This window comes from Passer domesticus, chromosome 5 (assembly GCF_036417665.1).
Source record: "Passer domesticus isolate bPasDom1 chromosome 5, bPasDom1.hap1, whole genome shotgun sequence".
In the NCBI taxonomy this organism is placed as follows: Eukaryota; Metazoa; Chordata; class Aves; order Passeriformes; family Passeridae; genus Passer; species Passer domesticus.
The window spans coordinates 34,397,795-34,413,998 of NC_087478.1; the positions used below are offsets into that span (position 1 = coordinate 34,397,795).

The 16,204-nt window shown below is 41.5% G+C and overlaps 1 protein-coding gene across 3 annotated transcripts in view; it reads left to right on the forward strand.

Annotated features, from left to right (window-relative positions):
• Nucleotides 1-7,474: 7,474 nt before the first annotated feature.
• Nucleotides 7,475-16,204, forward strand: part of TBC1D15 (TBC1 domain family member 15) — a 35,294-nt gene continuing 26,564 nt past the window's right edge. The window contains exon 1 of one of the 3 annotated variants that reach the window (XM_064419517.1): nucleotides 7,475-7,585. In XM_064419517.1, the coding sequence (XP_064275587.1) occupies nucleotides 7,562-7,585 (24 nt within the window). In that variant the 5' untranslated portion in view covers nucleotides 7,475-7,561. Of the gene's footprint in view, nucleotides 7,586-7,730; nucleotides 7,762-13,125; nucleotides 13,254-16,204 lie in introns of those variants that run through there. The other 2 variants (XM_064419516.1, XM_064419518.1) reach the window with 2 other exon arrangements.

Sequence of the window (16,204 nt, forward strand, 5' to 3'; positions counted from 1 at the left end):
TCAGAAGCTATAAAAGATGGGATAGACTGATTCAGACAAGGACATGCAACGTGTTGTATTTGAAGATGAGTGTAACTAGCTGCAAAGATGGGGAGAGATGGCTTCATCTGGTTAGCAGTGATCTTGCACATGATTCCAAAATAGGGGTATCCAATGGCCTGATTAACTGTATGGGATGGTCTTTTGAAGCAGTCAAGTAATTGAGTGTTACCTTGATTATATTACATGCTTTTCTTCAGTATTCACATGTTTTGTGGACAGGCATTTTTGCATTCTGCCACATAGAAAACCACCTACAGTTCTTAAAGAACTTAGTGATTATATTTCTACTTTCGTTTCCAAACCAGATGAAGAAAGCTTTGCAGAAAGGTATGGATTATGGAAAGTGGTTAGATCTCAAATAGAGGTCTCCAAAAATGTTGGATACTGTCAGGATGAAAAATGTAAGAATGCAGGTCAGGAATCTCCATAAGCTGAAAACAGTTAAATGATACAAATAGTAGAGTATGGGAATAAAACTTGGAGCCAGCCACATCCCATTTCCTGCTTTTCATGGAATGAAAAGGAGAAGTAGGAAAAAAAAGGAATGTTGGAAAAACTGAGGTTGCTGGTGGTAGGCTGCTGAGTAAGATGCTGAGTTAAGCTTTCCTTTGAGTTGCTAGAGAGCCTCAGCAATGGCAATTCAGGACTTCTAATATCACTTCTTGGGTTGTTCTTACTTCTGTGAAATACTGTTTTTCGTTCATTAAAGGGAATGCAACTAACTTTGAGCAGGCTTTCAGGCACAATCCTAACCTGCTTAAAACTTTTCTTATTAGAATATGCTAATTTACTAACTATTTACATTTCACTGACTTTACTAATCTTAGTCTGCATCAAATCCTAGGAGAAGTTGGGAAGTCCATCATGCTATGAAGATAACTTTTACTACAGTTGTGTCAAGGAGTTGCAGATGATGACCAAAATCCTTAGCACTACTTGCTGTGCAAGCTCAACAAGGTCCCCAAACTAGCTCACTAGCTCTTATAGTGCTGGGCACTTGCTTCTGCTATTCTTTGGAGGGTTCCGCTCAACACCAGGATTTTCCTTCCATACAGTCAAGCCTGTACATCTCAGTGATATAGCTGTCTAATAAATTTAGGCTTTTTTAATCAAATAACAGTGTACACTCTTTGCTCCTGCATTTTTTGGAGCTGTCATTGGCCCCTGTATTGAGCAGAATGAGATAGAGATGATTTTGAGAGTTGTGGAGGATATGGAATGTTTCTTGTCTTGAGATGGCTTGAAAGTGAGAGTCCATGAAAAAGTCGGCATTATGACAAAGTGTTATTCTGCCCAAGATAACAGAAAATAGCTTGACTCAGATAAATTTTTACTGTAATATGATCAAAATGATAAATTGCTCTACTCTAAAATGAAAATTTATTTCAAGCTGATTTCTCTAGTCTTATTTTTTTTAAGATGTAGGTTTGCTTAACTTGGCCAAAGCCTTAAATTGATTGCCATGTTATATAGCCACAAGCTAAACTTGAATTGTTGGGAGGAACAGCATACTTGTTCATATTCCATTGGCCAGTTTAGATCTTAGATGGTGTTCAATACCAGGATGTTAAAAGATAGATTAAAACAACTATTTTTTCAGCCTATTTCCACTGCTTTGTGCATTCAGGCAATAACATGGATGTGATGCAGCTGCAGGTTCACTGTGAAAAGAGGGCTTCTCTTTCTGCTTCTTGGCTGTATTGATCCGTGTTGCTAAATTACTCCTACAGGAAACAGTGCTGTGCAAGAAAGGAAGTACACATTCTCTCCTTGCTTCTCTAGCTCCTGTAGAAAGTGATAGGCACTACAGTAGTAATAGCCAGTTCCTCTCAGTTTGATAACCTTTTTTTTCCTCAAGAGGAGCTTTCCTTACATCTTGACAAATAATTCTTTTTGTGTATCTAGTCTCACTGATCCCTTCAAAGGATTTTAAATCTTTATTGTAGGTTACCCAAAAGATGTTTAATTTGAAAGCATGACAAGGAAGGATAATGAGTAGCAGTTTGACAGCAGTCTTCCCTAACAATTGGCCATATTCCATCTCTAAAACAGTGAAGAGAGAATATTGAATGTTTAATGGCGAGTCCTTTCTAGCTCTGTATCTGACTCCTGATTCTTGGATATTGGAAATGACTTACAAGAAATCTCGGTTGAGAGGATTTGAGAGAGCAAGGACTACTTCGACTACTTCCTCATCAGATGCAAATAGTTGATATCCTGTGACAGATCCAAATTCATGGTTTTTTAAAACTATTGAAATTGTTAAATTGCAGGCCCTTCTTCAAGTTAACCATCACTCCATTCTGAAAAGTCAACAAATTTGGGACTTGCAGTGGAAGAGAACAAGTAGTTTCTTTTTCAGAACAGGAAACTTTAATCAGGCTTGTTTTAGTAAAAAGAGAAGAGAAAAACCAGGTGATACCTAAATCTTTAAGTGCTGTCAGTGCTATTTGATCATACAGGCATTATAATGATTGTCTTACTGGATTTTTCTCATCAGATAAGCTCATTAAGCTTATCAGTCATACTCAAATAGAAAGAAAACACTAGCAGGGCAAATCCAGTTCTGAAAAGGATGCAGTATTTTAAAAGTTGAGTAACTTAACATTGTCAAATTTTGTAGGAATCTATTTGGTATTTGTGGATAAAAGAAATTTTGTAAAAACATGCTAAAAAAATATCTTGCAGACGCTTCACAAATGTTAACTTTCCCAGTGCATTTCTGCAGCTGGAGTTCTTAAATACATCTTTATATATTTTATATACCAGTGCATTTACAGGAAGATAGTCTTGTGATAAATTAATGCCAAATGGTCAATCAACTATAAAAATAAGGATTCTTTTGTCATGACTGTTGGTTTATCAATGCCTCATATTAAAAGTGAAAATGCATGGAAATGGATCAGTAGGGGGAAAAAAGTGTACTGAAAATCGCTTCTTACATTTACAGAATGTTACAGAATTTGAAACTTGATGACAGTCTATAATAAAGTTGCTCTGAAAGTTATTGGAAATTTGGGGCAGTGACTGAGACCAGTGGTTTTTTTATGTTACACATTTCTGAACCCACCTGAGCACATTGTGTCAAAAGATGGCTTTAAGATGTCAAACTAGGCTCACTGAGGTTACTGTAAATTATCCTAGCATATACCCCAGAGACTGTAGTGTGAGCAATCCCAGTAAAATAAAGCTTTGACTCTCAACAATGGTCTTTGGCAGCTCAGAACAGAGGAAGGAGTGGTTGCTGTTGAACGACATTTATGTTTAATAGTAGCCTCAGGGATGCTGCCTCTATGCAGCAAAACAAAGTCTAATATGGAACCAAGGTTAGGGTGGGGATTTTCCACCAGCTATGTGTCTGTAACATACTGCTGTCCTGTCTCCACCATGAGTGCTTGTTCCTGCTTCCCTAGTGAAAACTGCTGGCTGGCTGATGCTGTGGATTTGAACTGGGTGGATATTGTGTGTGAGAAGAGCAAGCAACAGGAAAAGCACAGCAAGATGACAGCAATTTGCATGTTTCTGCTTTGGGTGTTCTTAGCCCTTTCACTTGCAGTTCTAAGAAGTCAGCAACTCTATCCTACTATCTTCTTGTCACAGAATCACTGAATGGGTCAGGTTGGAAGGGACCACAGTGGGTCATGTGGTCCAGCCTCCCTGCTCAAGCAGATCATCCTAGAGTACATTACATGGAATTGTCCAGGCAGTTCTTCAGTATCTCCAGTAAGGGAGACACCACAACCTCTCTTAAAAAAGGTGTATTTTCTAGTAGTGAGATTTTTGTTGTTGTTGTTGTTCAAGAAACTAAAATCCAGAGCTTTTTAGAGTAAATGTAGTTCCTTCACAATTAGTCTTTCAAAGTCTGTCAGCATGTCACTAAAGGGGCTATATTAAGTGGTGAAGAGCAAGTGTACTAGGTACACCTATTGTTTTTCAGAAACTTAGTGATTTCAGCCTGTATGGGAAATTGAGTGATCTCTGAAGATTATGGTGGCAAATTAAGATCAAGAAGTAAAGATTGACTGCCCTCATGATAAAACAATTGCTGTTACTTTTCTGCTCTTTCCAGGAAATGTTGTTTGTTGCTATTATGATGTATATGTAGAAGTGATAGGGTTACAACTGTTTGTCTCCCGTGCTGCATTCCTAGCTCTGGCAATACTGGTGTGCCAATCGGCAAACAACAGATCAGTTTCTGTTTAGTCATCGCTGTCGGATGGCTTCCAGCTACCCTCTGTGGAGGCTGATGCAATCATGAATTTCTCCTTGCATGACAAATGCAGAGCATTCATGTTAGTATCTGCTCTGCTTCTTTTGTACTTAAAACCCCACAATTTTATGCCCCACTGAAAGAAGAAAGCTATTGTAAAATGATGGTCAGTTACACCAACCATAATGTTTTCTTATGTGACAACTCCTGTATGTTTTGGGTTGATTCATATTCTGGAATTGTGTTGATACACAGATAAAAAAAGATCAAGTTCACAAATATGAACTCAGTGCCGTGCCTAAGGATATACAAAATGTGACACTGCAAATGCTTCAAGAAATCTTGTCATCAGCATACATACCTTCATGTCTTTCATCTCCATGCCTTCACACTGTAAATACAAATAAATGCTGCTGGGGTATGGTATTTCCTTCCTTTTAATTTTGGTCTGTGTATACTTAGTTTATCCCCATTCTTATCTAACCTTCTTGCAGAGGGTAGCTAAGCATGGAACAGTACTCTATCTGCATGCTCTACTTGTTCAGGTTAGTGGGTTTTTTATGTTTTCTTTGAGAAACAGGGTAGAAAGTCTATCCTATTTTCATCTCATATTTTCTGCTTTGAGGAGAAACAATTGGTAAGTAGAGAAGATTCTAAGTGGTTCCAGAGGCTACATTTTCTGGCAAATAAATTAGGCCAGAGTGCATAAGGAGCTCTGGCCTTGAGAGCAGATGGCACAATGCAGCTTTAATCCAGGTGCTTTAGTCCTCTTCTGCCCTTTAAATCATACTTACATGCTGCCTGCTTGCAGTGGCTGTGCTGTCCCCAGCCCCATCTGTGGGGTATTGGTCTGAGAAACCATAAGTGGTATGGTCCATAATTACATAAAAGAGCAAACTAATAATAAAATGCACAGGCTGACTGTACCCCAGGGGCTTTCTTGGTTGATCTGTATGGATGTAGGCAGGGACTGATCTCCCTCCTGCTCTCCTAACTGAGGAGTAGAATGGGAGGAATTTTTAAAAAATCTTTTCCTCTTGCATGGGGAAAACAAGAGCATTTCACAGCTAAATCCTTGATATTTCCTTTATTGTCTACAATACAGCTAATGCTGAGGAAGGGTACCTCTTGAAATATGAGGAGCTTGAAAAGCCTAGTCTGCAGTTATCTGCTGGGTGGCTTGCTGCACCCAGAGTCCAGGACAGCACCCCATTTACCATCTCATTGTGGTCTGTGATAAACTGGAGTAGCCTAGAAAAATTGTGGGTTGCATCTGTCCATGCAAGGCTTGGAATACATCCATTTCCTATGAGGAGAAATAAAGATCAAAGGGAAAGATATTTTTGGTACTGTTTTTCTTTGTTCCTCTGCTGTGGGGTTGTTTGTACAAATTAAGCCTGTGATGGAAGGACTTGACAGAATCTGCACTTGTCTTGTGTGGGCCAGGTTTTCATGTGGTTGAGCATGTGGGCAGCTGACACTTCTGAATACAGGAAAGTATCTTGGAACTCTGCTGAAATAGCTGTGTGAACAACAACAATAGCAGCTGCTGCAGCTTTTGGCACAGCAGTAATAGCTATGCTTGCAGCTGTGACAGCAACCGAAGCCACGGGAAAGCCAGGAACACTCTGGCTGCATGCTCAGTGCTGGCTGGTGTGCTGTGACCACCTCTTATGTGACAGAAGTGTTAGAGCAGATGGTTAATTAAAATCCAACAGAGTGAGCCCCCAGGCTAAAGATACCCTCCTCCTCAGATTCCCATCTGTGTAGTGTGTGAAAGGTTGGACTTCAGCACAGAGCTACAGACTGTCCCTTTGTTTTCTTTAGGGGCTCATGGAGGAGGGAGAGGGACCTGGTAGCACCATGTCTGCATCTGGAACTTGTTGTTGTGTATCATTCAGGTCTGTAAAGTGCAAAAATGTAACACACCAATAATGGAGGCTGGGAAGCAGCTTTGCACAAAGGTATCTGAGTGTCAAAACGGTGCACAACAAATCAGTCACGAGCCAGAAAATAAAGCTGTCCTGGGCTCCATCAGGAAGAGCACTGCCAGCAAGCTGAGGGGTGATGATACTTTCTCAGCCCCCATGAGAGAGTCCTGGAATGCTGGGTCCAGTGCTGGATTCCCTGGTAGAATGGAGACACTGACATCCTGGAGTGAGACCTGTGAAGGGCAATCAAAGGCAATTAGGAGACTGGACCATCTGTCATACAAAGAGATGCTGACAGATGTGAGACTGTTCAGTCTCGAGAAGGCTCAGAAGATCTTTTCGATGTCTCAAAATAGATTATGAGAGGAAGTAAAGAAGGTAGAATTGGTCTCTTTAGTGGTATTCAATGATAAAATGGACCCAAACTGAAATACAAGAAATCTCATTTAAGCAAAAGAAAACCTTTGGCATTCCAGAAGCAACCAGACACTGATGAAACAGCTTCACTGAGGAGGTTGAGGTGTATGTTCTTGGAGATTCTCAAACCTTAAACTTTATAAAGTCCTGAGCAATCATTTGTGATCTGCTCTGGGCAGGAGAGTTGGATTAGATGATCTCTAAAGATTCCTGCCAACTTCAACCTTTTAGCAGTCCTTTGATAGAGCAGCATGATAACAGAGAGTAATTTTGCTCCTCATCTCTATGTAACAATATACACATTGTTCTGCAATGATAATTTGCTAAAGAACAAGGGAGAAGGCCCAAGATGGATGTCTAGCAGATTGGCAAGTAGCCAGAAGATGGTAATATATATAAATATAAACGAATATATATATATATATAAATTGGGGAAGGTTGGTCTGTGGCACCGAGAGTTCTCTGACATATGCTGGCCTTCTTGACACTGAGCTAAGTGGTGACTGGCATGCTGAGAGCAGCACAAATGGGATTTATCTGTTAATTTTTTTACTCAGTTGACAGCTCCACGAAGGTCAGCTTGAAGAAAAAGCCTTTCACACAACTCGTGTGCAAATCTTACAAAGAAGAGGCAAAGTCCAGCACTGAGCTGACTTGTTAGAAGCAGGACCTTTGACAGTGAGTGAGTGGACGGTAACTGGCCTCAAAATGAATACTGGTATTTATCGTGGGCCCTGCAGAAGGGTGAGAATAGGGAGACGGGCAGGAGGAATTAGGCTGAGAGTCAATTAATTAAGAGAATTAGGTTTCGGGAACAGAGGAGCGCAGCCATCCCTCCCGCCCCGCCCCGGCCCGGCCCCGCGCAGTGCGCGTGCGCGGCTCGCAGCAGTGACGCGGTTGTTGTGGCGCGGCGGGGAAGCACGTGAGGAGTGCGACGTCACCATAAACACTCGTGGGCAACATGGCGGCGCCGCCGAGCGGCAAGGTAACGGGGGCGGGCGGCGGGGCCGGCCTCTCCCGCCTCTCCCCCGGGGACGCGCTGTGTGCGGCGCTGGGTCGCCCCCGCTGGCGGGAGTCGCGGGGAGGGGGAGCTGCCGAATGGCCGGGCGGGTGCCTTTTTCCCCGCCGCGCGGGTGTCGCCTCACGGGGCCGCCTCTCCGGGTACGTGCCGTCCTGGCCTCGGGCGGGCCGGGCCGGGCGCTGGCAGCGGCCTCGGGCGGGACTCGGGCCCTTCCCGCAGCTGGCGCTCCGCGGCAGCTGGGCTCCGGCCCCGGGGCTCCGGAGGCCGCTCCCCGGGCGGGGCGGGCACCCGCGGCCGCGCTGGCGCCCAGCCTGGGGCACGGGAGCGCGGCTTGTGCCGTCTGCGTGTCCCTGTGTCCCCGAGGTAGCGGCCTTTCCCCCGGCCTGCCCGCTGCTGGTCTGTGGGAACCTGCCCCGGCGTGTGTACAAAGCCTTGTCGGTCCTATAGTTTAGTAATTTAAAAATTTTTGTACGCCGCGGATTCTTGCCGAGCGTTCCGGAGCGAAACATTATTGCTTGACAAGCGATTGAGCTCGCAGGAGGGGGAGGTACAAGCAACACCCACTGTTTCCCTCCGCCCCCGCCGACAGATAGGAATTGTGTCCGTATTGCTTCTTTGTAGAAATAGTTTTATTTCATGACTCTGTCTTTTGAAAGCGTTGCTTTGAAGTACGGTGTTCTCGAGCACGTGGGTCCTTTATTTAGGATTTAAAATCTCGGTGCGGTGTCTGATTCTGTGTAGTAGCCATGGTGAGTGTGTGGTAGTCTGCGGTTTCACTTTTCCAGCACAGCACAGAAGATGATAGTTTCACTTCACGCTGGTCTCGGCGTAAGAGAACACACGTAATTAGCCACGTCTGCGCTTCCCGAGGGTGCTGAGGAGTGCCCTTAGCTATAGCATGACAATTCCGTTGAGGTCTTGAAAGCAGATCCGTTTCAAGCAGAATTGTTGGAGCAGGCAGTTTGTGCTGCTCGAGTTTTGCAATTTTATTTTTATGTTCTTTACTGCTGTTGGGTGTGTAAATATAAAGACAGCCATACTGTCCTCCCAGCTGTTTCTAGCTATGCACTTCCAGTTTTTATGTATACAGGGAAATCCCTTTTTTGGCTTTATCCATTTTAATATCAATACAGAAGTTTATTGGATGAGGGAAATATTTTAAGTTTTTAGATAAATACTTTAGTATTTTAAATTTTCAGGTTATTTTTTGTTTTCCACTTAGGCTTTTATCAGGATGTTCTTCAGGATATCTCTCGTGAAAGCAGCTGTATTATGATGGTTTATATGAGATGCTAGAATGATTGTGGATTAGTTGTTTGTAAATTTGCTGTGTATTCACTGTTCCTTTCCAAGAGCCATGTTTGCCTGAGATTAAATCTCTAAGACGTTGCAAAACTGTTTTAGTTATGCCACGTCCACAATACTAATGCAACTTGCTAATGCAACTTGTAATTCAATAACATTCTTTGCCATTTTTCTTTTAACACAGAGGACAAATGACAGTTGTGTTTTCTCAAATTTCATGAAGTGGCTGGGCTGGTTTGACGTTTCACTGCTCTCAGGAGCAGTTCCATCCTTCTCTGTATTTCCCCACCTGTGTGTTGCACTGTTGCTTTCTTGGATACTGTACTCGTTTGAGCTGTCACTGATTAGATCTAGCAAGCTGAAATGATACATAAAAATGTGCTTACTTTTGTCTGGTTTCGTTTTCTGTTGGGAGCACATTGGACCACAGATTGTTCCTGCAGGATTTTAGGAGTACTAGTTTGGACACAAACTAGTGAAATTTCACTCCAGGTGGAATAAATGCAGTGTAGGTTGGTACAGACCCAGCATTCTCACTTCAGGCCTTTTGCACTTCAGTGTCTTTACAAGCTGTGGATATCATAAGTTAACTGCAGTGTTCATTCTGGCTGGGCAGTTAGTTGTAATGGTGTGTTTCAGGTGGTAGCTTTCTGAAAGAGCATTAGTTTGTGGGGTGCTTTATTCTCATGTGGCAGATCTTATCACGTGAAAGTAATGTATTTTAATGTATGTGCTTTTTCCTGCAAAATATTACACAAAGTGGTTCCCATGGAGCACGTGGCAGCGTATCCAGCAGCTGGGATAACCTGCATTGTTTCAGCTTGCACAAAAACTTGTTTCAGCAAACCATAGAAGATTGTGGTTTCTATTGCATTTTTACCCTGCTTGCCTTTCTCTTCTCTATTGCAGGTTTTTGGGGGTTTGTTTTTTGTTTTGTTTATTTTTATTTGACATTTTATTTCCCAGACATTATCAATATCAATAGATTCAGAATCCAGCTAATTCATGTAGTCTCTGGTTTCTGCTCCATACAATAATGGGATATGAATTATAAATGTGGTTATCTCATGTACTACTTGGACTTTCATCCTGTGATTTTTTTTTTCTTGCTGGAGCCTCTCTTGAGGTTCTTATCAGTGTTTTTCTCTATATGAATAGTTTAGCTTGGTTTAGGAAAAGTTACTGCAGTTGAATTCTGGAGTCGTGACTCATTCTTTATAAATGACCATCTGCCCTAGAACAGTGTGAGCTTCAGTTTTTTTGCCCTTTCTTAGAATTGCCAGTTTTTTTCTGGAAGTAACTTGGTAATAAGGTCATTTGTTTTCAGAGCTTTTGACTTTATGCAAACAGGTATATTTATGTATTAACATATATTATACTTTATGAAAACAGGTACATTTTCTCTCTTTTTGTTGCTTAGCAAATATTTTATTTTATTCAGAGAACCTACTCTAGATTCAGCCTTATAGCAGAAAACAGTGTTAGAAAATGAGCTAAAAAGTTGTGTATGGGGAGAAGTACAAGCTTCAATTTCAGTCTGTCAGTGTACAGGTGATTATTGCAGCTGATCTAAAGACAGTAATGATACTTTTGTAATGTTCTTGGAGTTCAGAGTATCTTCAGCACGTGGGCTGTTAGATCTTTCTCAAGTTACCAATTGACACATGGGCTGTCAGATAAGTTATTTTTCACTTGCTTGTGCTCTTGCTCTTTGAGTTAAAGTTTCAGAATGTTAACTGGCCACACATCTGAGCTTTATCTCTAAGCTCAGATGTCTGGCCAGTTCAGCAACTAAAAGTGTTCAAGGAGCACTGTAGCTATTACTGAATAGTAGTGGTGTTAGTGCTGTATGTTTGGGGAGGGGATTTGTGCTTGCAGTGGAAGGTTTTTTTTGTTTCTTTGTTTTGTGGTTTTTTTGTTTTGTTTTTTGGGTTTTTTTCTTTATTTGGTATGTTAAAAGTAACTTTGCATCCTTCAGATATTTTGTTGGCATAGATGCAGTGAATTATTTTAGGTGTATATCTGTTCTGTGGGATAGGCAGTGTCTTGCTCCACCTTCTACTAGTTAAACATGAGTGCACAGAGGCTCCTGTACTATGCACTGTTGTGCCATTTTATTAAGCATTTGATTTAAAGTATTTGTTTTATATTTTTCAGCCTTTATAATTTACTGTGAATACAATCATAATTCTTTTTGATTATACTGTACTTTGTGGGTTTTCTTTGTGAACAGAGGACTATCTTGAATTTATTTAAGGCTTTATTATGCTTGAATGTAAAGCAGTTCAGTGATATTTCTGAAATTTCTGTATTTTTTTTTCTATTTCCTATTCATTAAGGATTTCTCTTTGCAGAAATGCTTACAATAGGACCAGTGGGTTACTACCTGAAACTCTTGCTCTCAGTACCCTGAACAGACTTGTATTTTCACTGATAGCTGGTTATTGTTGCATGAGTAGCAGAAATACCTTGTGGCTCAAGAAATCTTCAGAACACATAAAGCAGGGCTTGAAATATGTACTGTGGTCAAGTAGGAAACTTTTCTTATGCAGCTCCTGGTGTGCAGAGCTTTCTCATATTTGTCACAACATGAAAAACATCTGCGGGATTCTGTCCCACTCCACCCTCCTCTACTTAGAAATTGAGTGTCTTTAAGATTAGCAGGTGTGAAATTTTACTTTCTTGGGAAAAAAGTTGAGCCACAGGCTCAGCAAACAAAAGGCATACAAGGTTCAACAAGGCCAAGTGCAAGGTCTGTAGGGCAATCCCAAGCACAAGTACAGGCTTGGTGGAGAATGGATTGAGATGAGTTCAGGGAAGAAAAACTTGAGGGTGTTTGTGGGTGAAAAGCTCAGTATGACTCAACCTCTGACCTGCAGCTCAGAAAGCCACTGTGTTTTGGGCCACATCAAAAGCAGTGTGGCCAGCAGATCACAGGAGATGATTTTCCCCCTCTCCTGTGCCCTCAGAGGACACCATGTGGAGTGCTGTGTGTCCACCTTTGGAGTCCCCACCATAGGCATAGATCCAGTGTAGCAAAGAGGGCTATGAAGATGGTCAGAGAGCTGGAGCACCTCTCCTATGAAGGAAGGCTGAAGGGTTTTTTCAGACTAGAGAAGAAAAGGCTCCAGGGACACCCTGGAGTGCCTTCCAGCATGTAAAGGGGGCTTACAAGAGAGCTGGAGAGGGATTTCTCCCAGAGGAATGTAGTGATAGGATGGGGAGCAATAGCTTTCAACTGAAGGGGGAGCATAGGTTTACACTGGATACCAGGAAGAAGTTCTTTGCTCTGCGTGTGGTGAGACACTGAAGCAGATTGCCCAGGAGATTTTCTGCTCCTTGTCCCTGGAAGTGCTCAAGACCAGGCTGGATAGGGCTGTGAGTAACCTGGTCTAGTGGAATGTTGCTTGCCCATTGCAGGGGGCTTGCAGCTAGATGATCTTTAAGGACTCTTCCAACCCAAACCATTCTGTGATTTGTATTTTATTACAATTCAAATGCCAGCTATTGTAGTTTGTCTTCTCTGGAGCAGAAGATCATTTTGATCAAGTTAATGTTGGCTTGATGCTTTGTGGAGCACTCAAATGTATTGGCACCTAGTTGTTGGAAAAAAACTCTTGATGCAGTAGGTACTTCACTGTGCCCAGTGACACTTGTCAGCAGTGGATGTGTGAGTAAGCTTTGGGCAAACATCAGCTATTCCAAAGAGGAAGATGGAAATTCAAGCAGTATAATGTAGAATTTTATATTAAGTTATATTTCTTTTTACTTAATGCATAGTTCTAAACTAAGATGCTTTCTTTTGTGGGTGTAAGGTCATGTAGGCCAACCATTGTCTAAACTGAATTAATTTTATTGGCCTGTAATTGTTTCGTTACAGTGTTGCATTTTTTGTTCGGTTTCCTTTCCATCAAAATCTGAAAGTAAGGTGCTATGCAGCTGCTGTGTATGTTGTTGATGTTTGTGGACAGAGCCATTTTCCCTTAATTTGAAGTTTGCAGAGCATTCAGACTTTTCTACTCAGTCACTTTCTTATGAACATGCCTGCTTGCTGTTTCAGCTGTTGGATCCTTGGTGAGATCCTTTACCTGATTCTCTAATATCAGGCAAGAAATGAAGTAACTGCTATTGAAAAGTGGATAATGTCAGTATTTACACAGTGCCATAGTTAGTTACCTGCTCCAGAGCAGTGGCAGGTTGACTGTTAGAGCTTCAAACTGTCTGCTACGAGATGCTGAACGGCATCTTGGCAGAGCAGTGCTGGCCTCGAGCTGTACTCTGTGGCAGAAAAGGGGAGTGAGTGGAACACACTCTCCAAGAACACAGGGTGAGAGTATGAAGTGTGTGAAACAAGGGACAAACTAGCTGGGAAAGTTGCAGTGCTTCTCCTTTCTCTAAAGTATTCTGTGTTTGACAGGTTGTTCGTATGTGACAGACCTAGGAGCAGGAGATACAAACAATCAGTACACATGGTGACAGCTAATGTTTAGGTGCTCAGCACAGGCAGGGTGGAAAATACATGGGTGAGGATGCCAGGACCATCCTGTTCTGTGGTAGCCCCAGATCTCCTTTTATTTGTTGTCTATACTTCATTGTCTTAGGGTGCAATGTTGTCATCTTTCACTAGCGGGTAGCACAGGGCTGTAAATTCCTATCGAATGGCAAACATTCAAAGCATCAAGCCAACATTAACTTGTGCTTGTATTCTGTCGTATACTGTTGGTGGTGGTGTAGCATCCCAAAGGCCTTCTGCTCATACATGTTTTTAGCAATAAAAATACATTGCCTGTTTGCTGCTCAGTGTAAACAGAACAATAGAAATATGGAGATATGCATTGTCCATGCTGTGTCCTTATGGTATTAAGAATGATATGATTTATTTCTCAGAAGATGTTACTGGGGCAATGGTGGGACTTCAGAAACCTATTTTTTGCTGGACACGGACTATAAATACTTGAAGAGTTTTCCAGAACCTTAACTAGCATATGCCATGACATGTAAACTGAGCCTACATCCTGCTGTTTCCATCTGGTTTTTTTAATAGTAGGTGGGTAGGCAGCTATTGCTTTGTGCAGCTTTCCAGAATTTTCTCCTGTGGTTCCCTGTTTTTTTAGACCATCATTCAGATACGAGTTGGAATAGCTGTTGTTTCTGTGTGGTACAGTGCTTTCAGTGACTGATCAGATGAATTGTGAATTTGCCTTTGACCTCTGTAGCACCCATGGAAAAAAAGAAACAGGTCAAAGTGGCTCAATAGCATTTGGAAACTTGCATCAACTTTTAGCTTTTGGTGGGATTCTGAAACAGACAGGCAATGGGTCTAGTTTTCATTCAATAGAACTGGACAAATAAATATGCTGTGAATTGTATGCTGCCAGCACAGACTACTTGATAAGCAGGAAAGATTTGTGAGAATAAGCTTCTTGGGTACATCTTATTTCAAACTTGAGACTTTAGGATTAATTGAAAGTAATGCTTAAATCATACTAAATTTTTTCCTACTGTCTCCATCATTTTCTTAGAAAAAAAGTTGCCAGCTGAATACTTTTACAGTCTTAAGTTGCCTTAAGTAATGCTTATGATTTGAAGTATTCTAGGAACTTAAGGGATACCATGGATGGATAAATCTGTTCTGCACAGAACTAGCTTTAAGCTAGTAAAATGTCTGAAAATCTTTCAGTAATTCCAATGTACAGCCACAAGATATAATTAAAATTTATTTGAAATCAGGTTATTTTCTAAGTTGTTCAGCTCCTGTCACATAACATCTTCATTTGCTTTGGTTGTGTTTTTGTTGTGGAGCCAGCAGAGTCTGGCTTTCATGTAGGTAATAACATCTGAACCTGTGACATGTGCTTCTCTGTGGGCAGTTCAGTCGATGTTTGCAAACAGGTACAGAAGAAAACAGAACAATCACAGTTTAATTCTTTAGTGAGGATTGTCATTGCTGGACAGCTCTTTTGGCCTCAAGCATCTGGGCAACACAAACGGCTTTTCTTCCCTGAGGTTCTGTTTCAGAGACTGGTGGATTGACTGTGCAGAACACAGAATTCTTATTAGCTGGATGGGTGGAAGGGCTGTAATACTGGGGTGAGGGATACTTTTGGGATTTTATTAAAATCCTAGAGACATGTCAACTTACCTAGTCACCTGTGGTATGCACTTATTAACATCAACTTGTCTTTTTTTTATGATGGGCTTATTGATTTTGTGTAGATTTAGGGGAAGAGTGATGGCTCTAGTCATATAAAAAAACAAAAGATTGAGCTTGTCTCTACCTACTTCTCACCTTTGTAAAGGAGCCCATGACGAATATGTAAAATAATGAATAGTACAAAACCAAGGTGAGCCAGTAGTGTCTTTTCCTGTCTTGTAATACAAAAAGCATAATGGACTGACTGAACAGATAATATTCTTTAAAACTCCAGAATTCTTTCACATAGTGGGTAATGTAGAGGCCTTCCTAGTTCACTAAAGGCTAAAGATTGTCAGGATTTCGAGGAGGTTAGGTTGCTTTCCTATGCCAAGGGGGATGACAAGTAATACAGAAGCAGATTTGGGTTGGGTTTGGAGGGGTTATAGTTCCTTCAACTATAACCCCCAGCTAATGAGGGGGTGTCAGTCTCATTATCTTGCCCTGCCCCTATCTAGTTCCTTCTAGTCTCTCCATATGTAGCAGGATCTCACTACATAGCTGTTGCATGCAGACCTTACGCAAGTCCTTGGTATTTTACTGATGCTTCAGGTCATCCTCCAACATTTGCTGCCTTTTTGCATGTTCTGCAGTAACCTGCTGCTTAGGCAAGAGGCAGTGTGTGAAGCCATTTCTTAGTTTTGAAATCTGTTTTCTTGAATGCTTAAGAGGTCCAAGTGTGCTGACTCACCAGGCGCTTCTGAGTGTTGGGCTGCCGAGGCCCTGAGCAAAAACCTTTGTAGGCCACATGGTGTGTGAGATTGAGCTACTAAGTATAGAGGAGTTGTCTACTGATGGATGGGGTTTTATTCAAATATAACTATTGTATACTGTCTTTTGGTTAGATATTGTCCTTAGTACTAATTAATTGTACATGTAATTTAACATTACTTTTCATCTTTAAATTGATTTTGTATAGCTTGTCAGTGTTGCAGTACCAGAAAACAAAAATCTGTAAAAAGCTGTGTTTTATTGTAAAGTACTGTAAGAATACCTAATAGTATTTTTGAATTTTCAGCTTGCTAAGAATGTTGTGTGAAATATAGCCACGCAATGTAGCTAATTTTCAGGTGCTACCACTACAG